Here is a 16,440-nt window from a genome sequence, read left to right as displayed (position 1 = left end):
TGGAGCCAAAGAGGAAAAGAAAGAAAAAGACTGGCGATGATTTTGATGAAAAATAAAAGCGAAAAAAAATAAAGAAGAAAGATGAATAGAGGAAGAAGAAGAAAAGAAACGTCAAGCTACGAAATTTCGGGGGGAAGACTTCAAGTTTGTCTTAAGTCCTAAAGGCAAGGTAAGCGTTTTGCTTCGCCCCCTCGTAGAGGTGCTTTGTGGTTATGGGACGCCTGTAGGGCTGCTAAGGCATTAGCAGGTTCCACTATGAACCCCCGCAAAAACCGTAAACACCACTATAAACGTAAACACCAACAAGGGAGCAGCGAGCCAAGAATGGAAGGCTGGGAACAAAAAAAAAAAAGCCAGGGTACACTGTGTGCATTACGACAGATCAGCGAGGCCTTGCACTGTTACAGTACTATGCTTTTCACATATCTTCACAGTGCCAGAGCAGCAAGGTCTGTGGCAAAGCTCGAGACAGGCATCCACAATCACGTGCCGGGACGGCGCAGGCTCTAATACGGCTTTGTCTCTTTTCTAAGTTTGTATTTTTGTACCCATTTGTATTCTTGCTGGACTTTCTTTTTTTGTTTGGTTTTTTATTCTGGTGTGGCGATCTGCTTTCACTGCATTTTTATTTATCTTCGTTCCCTGCTGTTCCGTATCAATTACATCGACTGAGTGATGCGTGCCTCTCACGCCATAAGCCCTATGGTGCATTTTTTCCCCAACTCCCAGCAGTGTTTTACTCGGGAAAAGAAGGGGAAAAAGACAGGCTCTGGATGTTTCTTTCAACTAAACAAGCCTGTAGAACTGGCTGATAACCACTTCTATGATGCTGAAACACTTATTGGCGTCTAGAACACCAAACAAGTCTGATGCTCATCTGAGGCACGACCTCAAACAACAGTGTTCGGTGATGTGAAGACTTGTGCATGGTTATCAATAACTGAACTGAATTAGCCCCAGGAAACCAGGAAGCCTGCGCAATCAACTGGCCAAGGCAGCGATATTATCAGCAATCACATAAGCAAGACCACACTGCCCCGCCACAAATGCGTGTAGAACACGAGGCCAGAGGGGCTGAGTCCTTCTAGCCCGCGAGGTTCCTGATCTTTACCCTAGTCCCTTAAGTGAACACTTCACGTTCACGCCTAGTAAAAGCTTCTGCAGAGAATTTTCAGCATCGAACCCATAACGCCGAGGCGTAGGGGAAAAGAACAAAAAAAATAAAAATAAAAAAATAAAAATAAAACTCCGTCGTCTTGGCTGTTGTTAGGGTTAAATATATACTCGGGTTCTTTTGATAACCCTGCTTCTCGCCCAACCGCTCAGTTCATCCAATCGCCAACGCCGCTCTTTGTCCAGTCAATCAGCTTAATTCTCCCAGAAGTAAAAGAAGATGAAATGCTGATGGCCATGATAGCTCTTCTCTCTTCATTTCCTCGCCCATCTAGACCCGTTTTTTTTCTTTCGCGACTGTGCCATGGGCATGAAGCTGCGTTCGCGCTTAAATCGTTTATCGGAAACGACGACAGCATGCTTTGCCATGTCCCGTCATGTCCTGTGGCGCCTAGTCAATGCGAGCCTTCAGTGCCTGGATATGCATGTCTGTATTTTTAAATGAATCCTTAAAACATCTGTCAGACGCCTCTTGGTTGTTTGTTTCTTCACCCTAAAAACACTAAAAAGGCGTATTTGGAGCCTTGCTATAGTCCCAAGCTCTTAAAACGAAAAGCAACAAAAATACGTGACGTGACATACATTAATTATGCTGTGGATAGGACATGAACGGGACGCAAGCAAGGCTCGAGGGAGGCGGCTCTGCTTGTTTTGTCTTGCCAAGCCCTTGATGACTGGGGCTAAAGCAACCAAACCGAGAGCGGCCGATAAGTTTCTTTCGACGTCAGGGAGAGAGAGAGAGAGAGAAACCACAACTACTGGTGATGCTTTTATTTGTTGAGTAGACAGGTGCAAGCGTGTCTATCGGCTGGTCGAAATCTACGGTGACGTAAGCGCGCATGTGCTTGCTTGCTGCATATATTGTATCCAGGCCTCGTACACACACAGCACTTGCAACCTGAACAGTGCATCGAAAGCACATGGACATTATGCAAGTCCTATGGGAGCCCCATTGGGTATACCTGGCTTCATGCACTTCACGCTTGTTCTCCTTCCGGACAGGCCTGTCTATAGTCTTGGCTCTTCACTTTTATTGGCATGGCTCATACTGGTGTCTGTTCATACAGGCTTGCCCTGAAGGACGGACGTAGAATAGCCAACGCGAGAAGCTGACTTGCTTGCATTCCAGCTCAGTCATGCCAAGGTATTGTATCGCAATCTCCCTGCAGGGGGATTCGACTGTGATATCATTGTATCGGCAAAATAGCGAGCTGGGACTTCCTAGGAACGACGGGAAACGACGAAACAAAGTGCTGCAGCACCGCACCGGCCTCTGATCTGCACATGCTGGACCCACAAAGCTGCGGGCCTTTTTTGCTGATTTTAAACCGGCCCACGTACATCAGAGACGGACAATGGTAATGACATCATGAATGATGGTTTGGCCAGCCAAGGCGGTAAATAACAGAGACATTGCCTTGTATTCTACTTTATAGCCTTACAGGCCTCCACTGCCAGATTTTGGCCACCTCCTGCCTATTCAAGTTTTCTTGCCCTTGCCATGTTTGCTTACTTGTGATGTTGGGGCTCCTACCTCCCTTTGAGCCGTGCTCTTGCCTTCCTTGGTCCTGCTGGGCTCTCAAGGTTCTCGGCTCTCCCACCCACCCAGCAGCATAGCATCGACCCAGCTTTTTAGCCTCGCTCCACACCTTTCCCTTCCCTACCCAGAACAGAACAGAATCGGCGCCCGGAAGCGGGCCATGCCATAGATAAAAAAGGCAACTGCGAGATTATGGAGATCGTTACCTGTGAATAAAAACATCCCGTTAGATGCATTTGCTTCTTTTTTCCTTCTTCGTATTTTTTTTCAGTTCGTGCATCTCATTCTTCCCTCCCTCTTTCTCCTCTTCTTGTTGTTAGCCTTTTTGTGCTAGAATTCATCCGCTATCCATCTAAATTTGCGGCTGAAGCTGGCTGTCGGTCCACTCACTCACCCGCTCGCCTTTTCCTTTTTTTCCCTTCATCTTCTTCATTTTTTATGCAGTTTTATTTCCTAGTATTACTATCTTCATTATCCTTTATTAATTTGTGCACCTTTGCCATCTCAAATTCGTTTCTTAGTTTGGTCGTGTTCTCCGCGACCTGAAGCCTTCCTGACTCTTGATATTTGGAGTTTTGCACCCCAGTGCCACATCTGAATCCCGTTGCAAACTATAACTGTGGTCTTTCTTTAGTCCTTATTCCTTCGTCATCGGCTGCTATATCCCGATACACCCATTTCTGCACTGATTGGGATCGCCCAACATTCCCGAACGAACCTACGAGAGCACGCCTTTAATTACCAGTTCTCCAAGTCATGTCCAGCGGCAAATACATATAGACTCCGTTGACCCTACCGTTACTTCCCCCTTCTTTCTATCTCAATAGCGTCTTTCACGCTGTTTAATTCCACCTCCTCGCCCTCCCACGACCTTGCCCTCTTCCGCAACGTCGCCAGCGCCAAAAAAAAAGACTGGAAAAGAAAGTCGCCATCGGCGCTACAAGATACCTTTGCCCCGCTGTCTCACTCTTATGCTGTCGTATTCATAATAAGACCTTGCTGAATAGCTGATGGCGTAGACAGACTTTTAGAAATCACGCATCGGTCCTTGGATCTTTGGTACTATCTTTTGCCTTTTTTTTTATTCTCTACAGCATATTTAATTCTTTTCTTCTTTTTTTTTTTCTTCCTACCCTCTATTCATTCTTTTCCTTTGTGCACACATCCAATCTCCAAATTTACTACCTACTGCTTCTTCTCTCTAGCCCTAGGCTCCTTCTCGGTTCTACTTTGCCGTTTAAGGCCTCCACCCCAGATTTCTACCAACAAAATCACAATGCTATCATCACAACGTCGGCCGGGACTATTCCAGTCAATACTTGCTTTTTTTGCTGCTTCTTCCATATTAGGCATTAACGCCAGCTACGATCTCCAACCAGATGACTCCTGTAAGCTGTTCCCGAACCCCAACCTTGCCTATATGCATGCTCATGCCATGTCATGTCATGCTCAATGTTTCTATTGTTTTGCCGGAAACATCCTTGTCTGAGCAGTTTGGGGAAACCTAGCAGCCCCCCTGTAACATTGCAACACAACGTCTTAGGCTAGCCGTTTTCTAACACACAACAGCAAACGTCAAGAGTATAGCCAAAGACATGGCGGCCGACATGATGCAATTCTATGCTGAAGTCATGAACCCTGGTGTTCCAGGTGATTTAAAACCGCCATACTACTGTAAGCAAAATCACGACTCTTTCAATCTCGTTAGTAAAACCTTAATTAACAACGCCACTGTCATTGCTACATTTTAGGGTGGGAAGCTGGTGCCCTCATGGGTATTTTGATTGACTACTGGAAGTTGACAGGCGACGAAACATACAACCAGAATGCCACCGACGGCCTAGTGCACCAAACCGGAAAATACAACGATTACATGCCCGACAACCAAACTCTCACTGAGGGAAATGACGACCAAGGCTTCTGGGGCATGTCTGTCCTATCAGCAGCGGAGCTCGAGTTTGCACCTGCCCCAAACAAGCCTGGCTGGCTGGCTCTTGCCCAGGCAATTTTCAACACCCAAGCTGCCCGGTGGGACACCGAACACTGCAATGGCGGTCTAAGGTGGCAGATTTTCACATGGAATAATGGCTATGACTACAAAAACACCATCTCACAAGGCACTTTTTTCAACATGGCCGCTCGGTTAGCTCTTTACACAGGGAACACCTCGTACTCTGACTGGGCAGAAAAAACCTACGAGTGGGTGGTTGAGAAAAACTACATCGACAACGACTACAACGTTTACGATGGTGCGTATATCAGCGATGGATGTACAGCCCTTACCCCATATCAATGGACCTACAACAACGGGGTTTTCATGCACGGTGCTGCAGCCATGTACAACCTTACTGGATCTGATGTGTGGAAGTCGCGACTAGACGGCCTGATTAAAGGCGCTGAGGTTTTCTTCCGCGGCGATGACAACAACATCATGACTGAAGTTGCCTGTGAAACTGTGGACCGCTGCAACTACGACCAACAGTCTTTCAAGGCATATCTTACTCGCTGGATGGCATCAGTCACCAAATGGGCTCCATATACCGCCAGCACCATCAAGCCCTATCTTCGTGCCACCTCTCTTGCAGCAGCAAAGCAGTGTCTTGGCGGTTCTAGTGGGCGTCTTTGTGGTCTCAAATGGTACACTGGAGCCTATGACAACACATCCGGCCTAGGAATGCAGATGGCTGCATTGGAGGCAGTTATGACAAACTTGATTGATGAACAGCCTGATTTCCTTACCGCAAAGACGGGAGGAACTAGTCAGGGGGATGCCAGTGCTGGTGGTGAAGACATCAACAGCGATGGCAAAACCCATAAGAAAGCTTCCTTGGGTTCAAAGGTTGGGGCCGGCGTCTTAACAGCCTTTGTCTTGGGCTGTCTTTTAGCTGGTATTGTGTGGATGCTCAAGGAAGAATCTACCAACTTAATGGATGTCATAACGGGCTCGGCAATTGGCAATGCGGCTGGTGGTGCTAGCCTTGGGTCCCTTTTCAAGAAGGGTGACAGCAAAACTGCTATGCAAGAGGTTTACACGATGGAAACCAAAGTGCCAAGTCCCCAGCCGTCCATGAATCCAGTGATAACAGCGCAACAACCGCTGAGACCAGAGGCCACTGCCATACCGGCCCATAGGACCGCGCACCCATCAGGACAGGAGAGCGTTTAGTGGCGTAATCATCCCGGTAATGTTGAGACACATGGTGTCGCCTCCAGCTCTCAAGGTCCCAAATATTATGGATAGTTAATGGGCTTGTTGATGAATCAGGCCACCATTCCAAAGTAAGACGCAGCGCAATACTACGCCAAAAGGAGAGGAAATGCAAGGCGGCAAATATCATTCCTTGTTCAACAGCCGCAACCTATTATTTTCGCACTCGCTGCTGTGCGTGTTCATTTTCACTTGTCCGTCTGTTCCCGCAACTATTAATCTCTTTTTTTTTTTTTTGGTTATTTTTCCTTTTTTTTACTTTCCGCGGTAGTGGAGTTTATTTGTTTTTTTGGATGTTATACGCTTTACTTCGGAATGAACAGCGGAAGCAATAGGCGTCGAAAATCCATAGAGCGCTGGTGCCCCTTATTGGACATTTTATCTATAGCATGACAGGACGACAGGACTCCCCTTTTTTTTTTGGGTCCGAGTCACCCCGTGTCACACAATCGGAAAAGAACAGTACGTATGTGGCATTTACACCCAGGTTTTCAGGACTGAATAGCATAGCATGGCTATGTCTTGATTTTTGGTTAGGGGAAACAATAAAATAAAATATTAATTGGCGATGCAACCCAAAATCCAAGTGAGGTGAGTGTGACATTAAGCAAAGGCATGTACTACTAGACACTAGGCAAGTGACTTGTCGATCAAATTCCACACCGACGGCTCTGTCTGCTCTAGCTTTCTTTTCTCGAAGATAACCCGAGAAGTAAGGCTCGGCTGCGGCCACTCACACTCTAAAAGCTGAAGTCGAGGAACGGAACTTGCTAGCACAAACCATGACAACGGCTATTGGCGGCCCCACTCCGGAGTGGATATTTGGTGGAGTGAATATGCCAAGGACGGCTATATTTCCGTCTGGCCGGTGCAAAGCTAGTGGTGGGTAAGGATAAAAAATTCAAAGGAAATATAGACCGTAGCGTCCTCCGCTCTGTTGCGGCTCAGAACTTCCCTGTCTGTCCATGGCAACTTTATGATGTCAAGTTCATAATTCCTTTAACAAGAGTTTCTTTTCGTAAACCGAGGCTCCTCACTATGCCAAACGAGAGAAGGAAGTGGTTGAATCAAATGTGGGGCAGACGGCATTTTATTCCTCCGTGCCGTGAGGCCTGGGAGTCGCAATTTTATATTGAGCCAACCAAGTCAAAGCCCTTTAGCCCACACGATTCCCACAATGCCTTTCGGCTCTTATCAGTAGGTTTAGTGGGCTGAGGTAGTTTCCGCCATGGTCACCAGGAAGAAGAGAGTGAAGGCGAAAGGGGGGGGGGGGGGGGACGCGGCTAAAGAAAGAGAAGTTACCCTACCTGGGTTTTTCTTAGCTTCCTTCCTTCCTTCCTATGCCTTGTCATTCCGCACTTTCCTTGCTCACTTTGGCCTCATTTTCGTAATAACATGATGCGTTGTATGTGTACATGAACAAGGCAAGGTCATGCAAAGCCCTGCGACGCAAAAAAAGCAGGGCGCTGGATGCTTATACGGCGCCCTTTTTTTTTCTGTCTCCATGTTCCTCCCGCCTTTCTTACATTTCTCTCTGTTTAACATCTATATAAGGCAGTGTTCCTTGCCTCTGCTCTCTTCTTCTTACCTACTTGAGCCTTAACCGCCTTAGTGTCATACCTTACCATGCCTACATTTACCTCCATTCCTTCTCCAAATAACGCCATGACTATCTCTCCATTAAGCAACGATATCCTTCTCTTGCTTATACCAGCATCCCTCCCAGCGGGGTGGGTTGAAAACCTACAGGCTAAATATCCCGGCTTCGAGGTTCGCTTTGAGTGTACCCAGAATGCCGACTTAACACTCCGGCCAATGAGCGATGTCCCTATTCACAAGTGGGATGGTGTGACCATGCTAGTAACCTACACACCACCGCCGCCTGAGCTTGTCCCCAACGTTCGCTATGTGCAGTTGCTTTGTGTCGGGTCAGATGAATGGAGGGGCCACCCGCTCTATGAAAACAAGAACGTGCTGTTTTGCAACGCTAGCGGCGTGCAGCCGGCACAGATCGCGGAGTGGGTTATTGGCTCGTTGCTCTCGGCACAACGCCGGTTCCCGCGCTACCAGGCGTATATGAAAGATGGCTACTGGGAGCGCAACTTTGATATTGACGTTGATGACTGCTACGGGTACAGAATGTAAGTTCACAGAAGGGAGAAGGGAGCCTTGGAGCAAGTCAAGGTGGGCCGCAAGCTAACTTCTTCTCCTTTACTTTTACATAGTGGTATCCTCGGCTATGGTGCCATCGGTCGACAAGTTGCCCGCCTCTCTCAGGCCCTTGGCATGGAAGTCTACGCCTTTACGCATCGCGAACGCACGACACCGGAGTCACGCAAAGATGCCACCTGGTCACAGCCTGGCCAGGGCGACCCAGCCGGGCTCATACCCACCCGCTGGTTCCATGGCTCCACCAAGGACGCCATCAACAACTTTCTTAGGCAGGATCTTGACGTGTTAGTAGTCAGCCTACCACTAACAGACAAGACTCGGAAGTTACTGAGCCACGAACAGTTTGACATCCTGGCCCGCAGACATGCATTTGTCTCCAATGTCTCTCGTGGTGGCATCGTAGACCAGGACGCGCTGATCGAGGCTCTGGAGACAAATAAGATTCGTGGTGCGGCTTTGGATGTCACAGAGCCAGAGCCGCTACCGAAGAATCACCCTCTTTGGACGACGAAGAATATATTTATTTCTCCACATGTTTCGTGGAAGTCAAGGAAGTACTGGAGTCGTGTATTAGAGTTGACGGTTATGAATTTAGATGCACACGCAAAGGGGAAGAAGTTGTTTAACCAGGTATCTCGCTAAGAGGAATGCAGAGATGAGCCGCCGAAGTTACAACAAAAAAAGACCGAATTCTTTTTCTGCTTACTGTTATTTGAAGTTATAATGGGAGCTATTTGCACATTACTAGCCTTTGTCTATTATCTCTTATTCGTGTTTGTGCAACAATGTTGTTGTTATAAGACAGTAAAAAATAGTAATCTGGCGTTGAATCGAACCCATGCCTTGCACACAGGTAGTATAGTATAACTACTAAGCCATTATCCACAAAAACAAAGCATTGTCGAGGACGGCAACAATGACGGCGACGATTCCGAGGCCGAGGCGGAATCCCGAGCGGTAGAACGAAGCACGCTCTTAATATACCTTGTGACCGTGATGCGAGTATGCAGAGCAAAAAAAGGGAAAAAAAAATCCAGTCATAAAGAGAAGTCTGGGAAACCCAGAGCACAAAGGATCCTTCAAGGAACGTACCGCTACTTCTCTGAAAAACTGTTATTGTAAATGGTTTATAAAGGAAAGATCAAAGCCCGCTTTTGTGGGTCTGTTGTGGCTTTGTGGCGTACCCCGGATGGTGCCTCGAAAATAATTGTGGGGAGAATCTGCACAGGGATCTAGGGGTAAAAAAAACAAAGCTTCACAGTTGCAATACTAGGTACAGCTAACCAGGCCAGGTCGCAGAACAACAGCACCAAATCCATCGAGTTACAGTTAGGCGGCTTGATTGTTTCGTTTCAATAACAGGGAACGAAAACGAAAAAAAAGTGGCGATTGCAGAACGAGTCCGTGTTTTATCTCCGAGGGCTGCCTATAGGCGAGTTTTTTTACTAGTCTTCTTATAAGCCACCCACTGTTAGAGGCCATGCACGCCACTGGTGTTTGTGAGGAGGCGAGGAAGGCGAGGACGACGAGGAATTCAGGTGGGAAAAGTTGCAAAATCGGCTGCGTTTGCTTGTATCATTGTGCATTAAGACCCCGTAGAAGGGCAAGAGGCTATGCTTGGCAAGTTTGCAGTTATGCTGCATAGGGTGGTCGAACTTAATTGGCCTGGTAGACAATAGGATGATGATGATGTCATAATCTTTTTCTATGGCCTTCTCACCTCTACTCTGCTGCTTCTAGATAGATACTGTCCTCTCCCGTTGTATTCTTTTTCTTTCTCCCGAGTCTAGCTTTTATAGATGATAGATAAAGGTAGAAAGACACTATATATGGTAGACTTAGCGAAACACTAATGTTTCCGCTTAGCTCAGGGGGAATGGCTGGAGTAGCATTAGGGTCTACGGGAATCTAGTAGGGTCAACGCATTGTAGACTCTGATGATATTATCACGTTTATCAGTCTTCTTAGGATTGTGTGCTAGACTAGGTGTTATGCATGGGTTGATTTTTTTCTTTTTTTTTTTTCCCATTTAATAAAAATTTACAATTGTCTGTATGACAGGCGCATCAAATGAAGCCCAAAGGGGGCCGGTGTTGCATGGTATACTCATACTTTATAGCACGCAGGCTTGCACATGCATATATGCATATGCAGGCACCAAATTACACATATGCGAGCGAATCCGACCCTTTTTCTTCAAGTTTGTTGGGCGTAAATATTCTCCGTTGCGTTCTTCATTCATTATCGTTTGCGGTGAACATGGCACCTCCACAACAATGTAGCATTGGTCGGATATTGCGATGCAGAGTCGGGGGCTATCCAGCTTCTGTCACTTTTCAACTGGTGTATAATTTGTGAACACAAATAAGCAGCTTTGTTCACCTGAGAACTCATCTCCTCTTTCCTCTTCCCGACCCTTGAAGCTGTCGCCTGTCTATCAATCTGCTGACAAGGGAAGCCCCATAAGAAGAGGAGAGCCCTGTAGAAAATCCACTTCAGCCCACCCACACAGGCAACTCACTTGAAGAAGATGAAGGCATGAAGAAGTCAGGTCGGAGTCTTCTCCCATAACGAGTAACCAGCTGTCAATCAAGCAGGGAATACATTTCTAGGCTAAAAGGAGACGAGGTAGGGAAAATAAGAACGAAAAAAAAAAAAAGACAGCATAGACGGGGTGGTCCTGGGAGCTGGATCCAATAGTGCAGCTGTGGCGCACACTAACTAACTATGGGGAGGCGAGAACAAGATCCACGATGTGAATGAACCAATATGCCTTTATTTATTCCTATGTAGTGTGCGCAGCTAGCGGGCTGGGGCGAGATGAATTGGGAGGGTTGAGGCGCAACAAGAAGGGTTTTCGGCTTGTTGTGGGCTTTGCTCTTTTTCTTTTCTTTTGATTATTGTTGTCCGTTATTTTAGCTGCCATTATTCTCTTGCGTGTTTGTTTTACAGTCTTTGACCACATCTTCCATCTTATTTGCGCTGTAAGTGGTGCGGTCCATTTGTTGCAAGCTTAGACTCCTCCAGGCTCCCATCACCAAACGAAAAGAGAGCACGTCCATTTTCAACAAACATACTTCTCGCCATAGCTCCCAAGGGAACAACTACATCAACGATAACAACGTCAACAACGGGCGGATAATACAGGTCTACCAATATCCTTTGCAATAACACTCTCCTTTAGCGTGCATATCGTCACAACATCACCAACTCTCAGCGCCCATATTAGCCTCGCTACCAAACTTTTGCGCAGGTTTGATTCCCAGGTATATTCAACCTGGTTTTATTGCTTTGTCACCTGTCAACTAACAAGATCATATTCACACACACAAAGTACTGCTCACGACGGAAACCCCTCTTTGTCCCTCTTCATCTCCGCGAGTGTCGAGCCGCCCGTCCTTTCGCATGCGACACTGCGTCTCAATTCCCAGCGGCTCCTCTCTTCCGTCGCATCTACTGCTTCTTTTATGAGAAGTAGTCTGACGAATCTTGGCCAGTTCGTCCTGAAACAAAGGCGTGGCTCTCTGATCTTGCGACCAAACTTGCGGGTTTTGCGTCTCAGAATACAAGGGCAAAGTCTCAAGATTGGCAGAATATTTCGCTGTGGAGACAAGCCACAGTAGAGAACACAGGACAGAGGGAATAGCACCAATCATCGAGAGACGCAGCGAACAAGTGGCTAGACGAGGGATAAGAAGACGACAGAAAGACAGAAGACAGTAGACAGCAGACAGTAGGCAGCAGACACACAGCCGACAAGACACAAGCTGGCAGAACTGCTGTTGGATAGGTAACGGTCTGAAGTTAGGGTTTATCGCGGAGCTTATTTATGGTAAGTCGCACACGGTCCCCCTCATGTTGCATGTCCCCAGAAACTAGTGACGGACTCGGGGCTGGGTTCTTTCCTATCCTGCTTTAGCCTGACTCTTGGGGTTCCTTCCTCTTGCCATTTTCTGATAAACGATCTTGGCTCATTGTTGGCTAAGAGGGTCTGAGTCTGGCGCTGGCTCATGGCTATGACACTGAACTCGGTCTTTTCCAGTCTAGAAGTTGGGAGAAGCTCTCGCCTTCTTCGTTTTTCAGTGTTTGCCATGGCTTTGACCCAACCTGGGCCAGCGTAGTGCTTCCTCTACCTGCTGGCTCAGCCCCTCGTTTCGCACTTCTTTCTCTGCTTTTTTATCTCTTTTTTTTTCTGTGCTTGTCACATCCCAGACCAGACGAAACACGAAACACCAGGAGAATCAGCAGAAGAGGTAAAAGAAAGAAGAAAAAAAAAAGGGTGGCCAGTCGTGGCTATTTTTTATTTTTGCCTCTTGCCTCCCTTGTTTCTTCTTTCCTTTTTCACACCTGCGGAAAAGCTTCAGCAACTGCTCTGTTTGCATCCCCCCCCCCCCATGGTGCTACCTGCCACGCCCCACAAGAGCAGCAAGAAGGGCCCCCTTGACCCCTTGAAGTGCAAGGGTTTTTTCTGGGCGCTCGCTGCACCATATTGAACAAGAAAAGAAAACATAAAAGTTTTGAGTCGAGCGGCCACCCTGATCTTTCCTTTTTGGGTGCTTCTTGGCTAGTATCAGAAGCTGCGATTGGCGCAGCCGTCTTGGTCATTTTAGCTCCGTTTTATCGATGTATCCATGTGACTGACCAATTGTGCCTTGGCGAGTAGAAGCCACAAGAAATAACAAGCGAACCAAGTTGAAGCAACTGCTCTTCATCGCCGTTTGAGGATCTTTCTATATCTCGCAACTGCCTCTGTTCATCGATGTCCGCTTTCCTTTTTTGCTGAGCCTTTTCTGGATAGCTGCTTTGCTCTCGCCCAGTGGAAAATTATCCGTCCTTCTCATACTTCTTTTTATATTTTCCCACGATCTTTTTCCCAGCTTCACTTGGTCATCTCCCTTTCAGCATTTTTAATTCTTTTTTTTCAATTCTTTTTTTCTGCTGTGTTCAAGCCGGCGGCCTTTCGCTTTTGTAAATTGCGCCGGCTGCCTAAATCCCGCCCATACTACACTACCACTTTATCACGACTTTTCTTTTTCTTGCCCTAGGCTTCCACTTTGTACGTTCCATGTTTCTCAATGGTGTATAGGCTTCGTTTTCGATTCTTTGCCGGCGAAATTACGACATTATAATCCCTTTTATCAAGCTTGCAAAATAAACTAAAGCAACCTGAACGCCTATTTTGCTGCTCATCTCAGCTTGCTGTCCCTCGCATGTTGCCCTGCAGAAGACTGTCTTAGACACCAATTTGGACCTGACCTGTGACGCCACACCACCGTCCAAGTTTAGTCGCAAACTCTCTCCATCTCCGAGTCGCCTTATATCCTCCTCTGCTGTCGATTTCATGAACAATCACCAATATGGGTCACTCGCCATGGACCAACAACCCCAGAAATCAAAGCCCGGATCGGCACTTACAACTGATGGCCATGCCTTTGTTCCCATGGCAGGCAGACCTACTGACATGTCTCGTATCCCGAGACCAGCTCCTGCTTCACAATCAAAATTACACCAACAACCAGTAGCACAAAGCCCGAACGCCTATGTTGCACAGCAGCCGCCAGTGCGCCCGCGTATTGATCCAGCAAGTGCTATAGGAGTAGCAATCTCCCGCCCTGTTCTTTTGCAAAAACCTATCCAGCAGCAACAATGGCCACTGCCACAGGCCTCTGCTGCCACCTCTTATCAACCCCCTCCCGGAAAATCACAGCCTCCACCACGGCCTCCGCGTACTAGCAAGATCATTTCCATGGTGGACAATAACCAGCCGCAACTACAAGTACCGCCTTCGGCATATGCTTCATCACCAAAACAACTTCAACCACAGGACGCCGCCACACTTCAGGAGCTCGACGATATCAACGCTGTTTATACCCCCTCCTCAAGGCCCTCTATCTCCTCAGTAGGGTCCATCCCGGAGTTCCCAGTCCCAGCACCACAAACACCATCAGATCCTCAGCCGATTTTCTCTAAGCGTGCTACTCTTGGCCCTCCCCCATCGTCAAGAAGAGGCGCCTCTTCGTTTTACTCCACACTCTCCTACGTAGAACCTATCCCTGAAGAGACTTCCCAACAGACTTTACGGTCCCGCTCTTCGTTCGCCTCAAGTGCTGCCATTCCCGACGATTTCGACTCGGATGCAATGCAGAGCTCAGGTTTCATGACTGACGATGGTGACTGTTCTCCATTCGACCAGCAGGTTTTCGATGACAGACCTAGCTTTATGCGTACTCGGCCAAACACGGGAAACTCCAACGACGATTATCCTGGTATACTGCGGCCGCCACCCATGGCAAACGCTTTCAAAGGGATCGAAATCTCTCCAAAGCCAACTCCAATTTCAAACCCCTTCCTTGGAATTGACGAGTTTGAGGGTGATCTTACAGAATCGGTATCGCCTCGAAGACCAATAGCCCACTCCCCTGGCCCTTCCCCAAGCAGCGGGACTTGGAGCCAACGGAGCGTCCAGCCAGTGACTCCTGACCGTATCCGTCGCTCCGTCAAGGCTGCTACTAGCATAAATTCAAGTTCCCCGAGAAGTGACCGTCATTACACGAGGCTCTCTGCTATCCGACGTCCGCCTAATCTCAATATCGATGCTGCAAATAGCAGAACTAGCACAACAAGTCTTCCTGAGATGATTCGTCGGGCTACGCGCCTGGCATATATGATTGATAGAGGCAAGAGACCCGCTAGCAAGGTTGAAGGGGCCGAGTTTGACTTTGGCCAAGACGGGCTGATGAAGTCTAACAACAATGGCCGTCAGTCTGGTCTTTCTGATATGCTAGCCGCTTTTCCACCACCTGCACATCCTGGATCTACGCCTACTTCAGCCCGGTCTGGAAGAATGCGAAGCTTTCTGCGTTCCCCAAACTCTTGGCCGTTTCCTCCGGGCCGTTCACCAGGGATGCAACGGATTCAGTCTCCTCTTGCTACTGGCATGTCTGAGAAATCTTACTCTAATGCAAGGGCTCGCCGTTTCTGTGGTCTTCCCTTGTGGGGTTTCATATTGATGATACTTGTCATTTTAGCTGCGTCTGCTGCTGCTATTGTGATCCCATTGCAGCTTCTTGTGCTCAATGATAAAACAAAAACCTCAACGCCTGCGTCCGAGTCTAACAGCGAACAATGCTCGACTCGTCTCCCTTGCCTAAACGGGGGCACAAGCGTGATTCTTAATGGCCAATGCTCGTGCATTTGCGTCAACGGCTTCACTGGTGACAACTGTGGCGTTGACGGAGCCACTGGCTGTACGACTACGGACCTGGTAGGCACCGACAGAATCAACAATGTTACACTTGGTCTTGCTATCCCGCGCTTGATCGCCAATGCTCAAGACAACTACTCTGTCTCCCTTTCAGGCTCCGAGATATTGACTCGCTTCAACTCTGCCAATCTCTCTTGTGTTGCTCAGAACTCGCTCGTGACATTTGACGGCTCAGCTACACGTTTGAGCGATGCTTCTACCAATAGAGTTACCGAAAATGCCGTTGAGAACTCTAGCAGCGGAACTACGACAACTGCAGCCCCTTCCAGGAGCACGACTCCCAGTACGACCACCGTATTCATCACATCTACAGTCACTGTTGACCCCCCTACTTCTACAGCCACCTATGACGCTAGCGAGGATGCAATCGATTTTGCAAGAGTCGCTGTGCTGTTTGTTCTGCAAGAAACCAACCTCGACCAGGCCTCTGAGGCCCAATCAGCATTGAATAGTTTCTTTACGCGTGAAACAAAACAGACTGAAGAACAAGCCAAGAATCTCGATCTTGGAAACTCAAACTTTATTGATCTCGTCAACTTCCGCGTCCAGGCGGGCAGCTCTATCGCGGGCAATAGTGAAACCAAGGCAGCGGCCAATAGCGGTTCTAGTAAACGCGACTTCGGCCGCAAGTACCATATACAGAGAGAGGCAGAGCCTCTTGCGAAAAGGGCATTGCGCCGAGAAGTGCATCTACGAAGCCACAATGCACGATTTTGAGATCTTGGGAGACATGCATGTGCTCGATACCCACACTCTACAACCTCACCACCCACACGCGCATAACCCCGACAGTCCCTTTTCTCCCATGTTCTCTTCCACCCATCACCATTTGTTTCTACTACATACATGTTCTTGATTTATTTTCCTCTCATTTACTATGAAAGCACGGCGTTGTTTGGACTTCTGGAAGCCTTCTTGTTTCTCTTGTTGTTTTCCTTCTATTTCCCTCCCTTTCTTTTCACATTGTCTGCCATTTATACATGTACGTTTACGTATATCTTGGCTCGGCTTGGTTTCTTCATGTACATACACATCGTCCTTTTTTTTTCGGCGTAATCTTCTCCTTGTCTATATAAGCTCGTT

At 47.7% G+C, this 16,440-nt stretch overlaps 3 protein-coding genes across 3 annotated transcripts; all 3 read left to right on the top strand.

The window, feature by feature from the left end:
* Window positions 1-3,989: 3,989 nt before the first annotated feature.
* HOO65_070194 (Mannan endo-1,6-alpha-mannosidase DCW1) lies at window positions 3,990-5,879 on the top strand (the record flags this gene model as incomplete). The annotated part of the gene is made up of 3 exons (XM_071004966.1): window positions 3,990-4,101; window positions 4,283-4,387; window positions 4,465-5,879. The coding sequence occupies 3 exons, from the start codon at window positions 3,990-3,992 to the stop codon at window positions 5,877-5,879; spliced, it is 1,632 nt and encodes a 543-aa protein (XP_070856912.1).
* A 1,668-nt stretch (window positions 5,880-7,547) lies between these two features.
* HOO65_070193 (D-2-hydroxyacid dehydrogenase) lies at window positions 7,548-8,735 on the top strand (the record flags this gene model as incomplete). The annotated part of the gene is made up of 2 exons (XM_071005070.1): window positions 7,548-8,062; window positions 8,147-8,735. 2 exons carry the CDS (start codon window positions 7,548-7,550, stop codon window positions 8,733-8,735), a joined length of 1,104 nt encoding a protein of 367 aa, XP_070856911.1.
* Window positions 8,736-13,464: 4,729 nt separating this feature from the next.
* Window positions 13,465-16,074, top strand: HOO65_070192 (uncharacterized protein; the record flags this gene model as incomplete). The annotated part of the gene is made up of 1 exon (XM_071001274.1): window positions 13,465-16,074. The coding sequence occupies one exon, from the start codon at window positions 13,465-13,467 to the stop codon at window positions 16,072-16,074; it is 2,610 nt and encodes an 869-aa protein (XP_070856910.1).
* Window positions 16,075-16,440: the final 366 nt, after the last annotated feature.

This window comes from Ceratocystis lukuohia (assembly GCF_044167205.1).
Source record: "Ceratocystis lukuohia strain C4212 chromosome Unknown Supercontig7_pilon, whole genome shotgun sequence".
NCBI lineage: Eukaryota > Fungi > Ascomycota > Sordariomycetes > Microascales > Ceratocystidaceae > Ceratocystis > Ceratocystis lukuohia.
The sequence above is the reverse complement of the archived record's forward strand: the minus strand, read 5'-3'. Positions and strand labels throughout refer to the sequence as shown.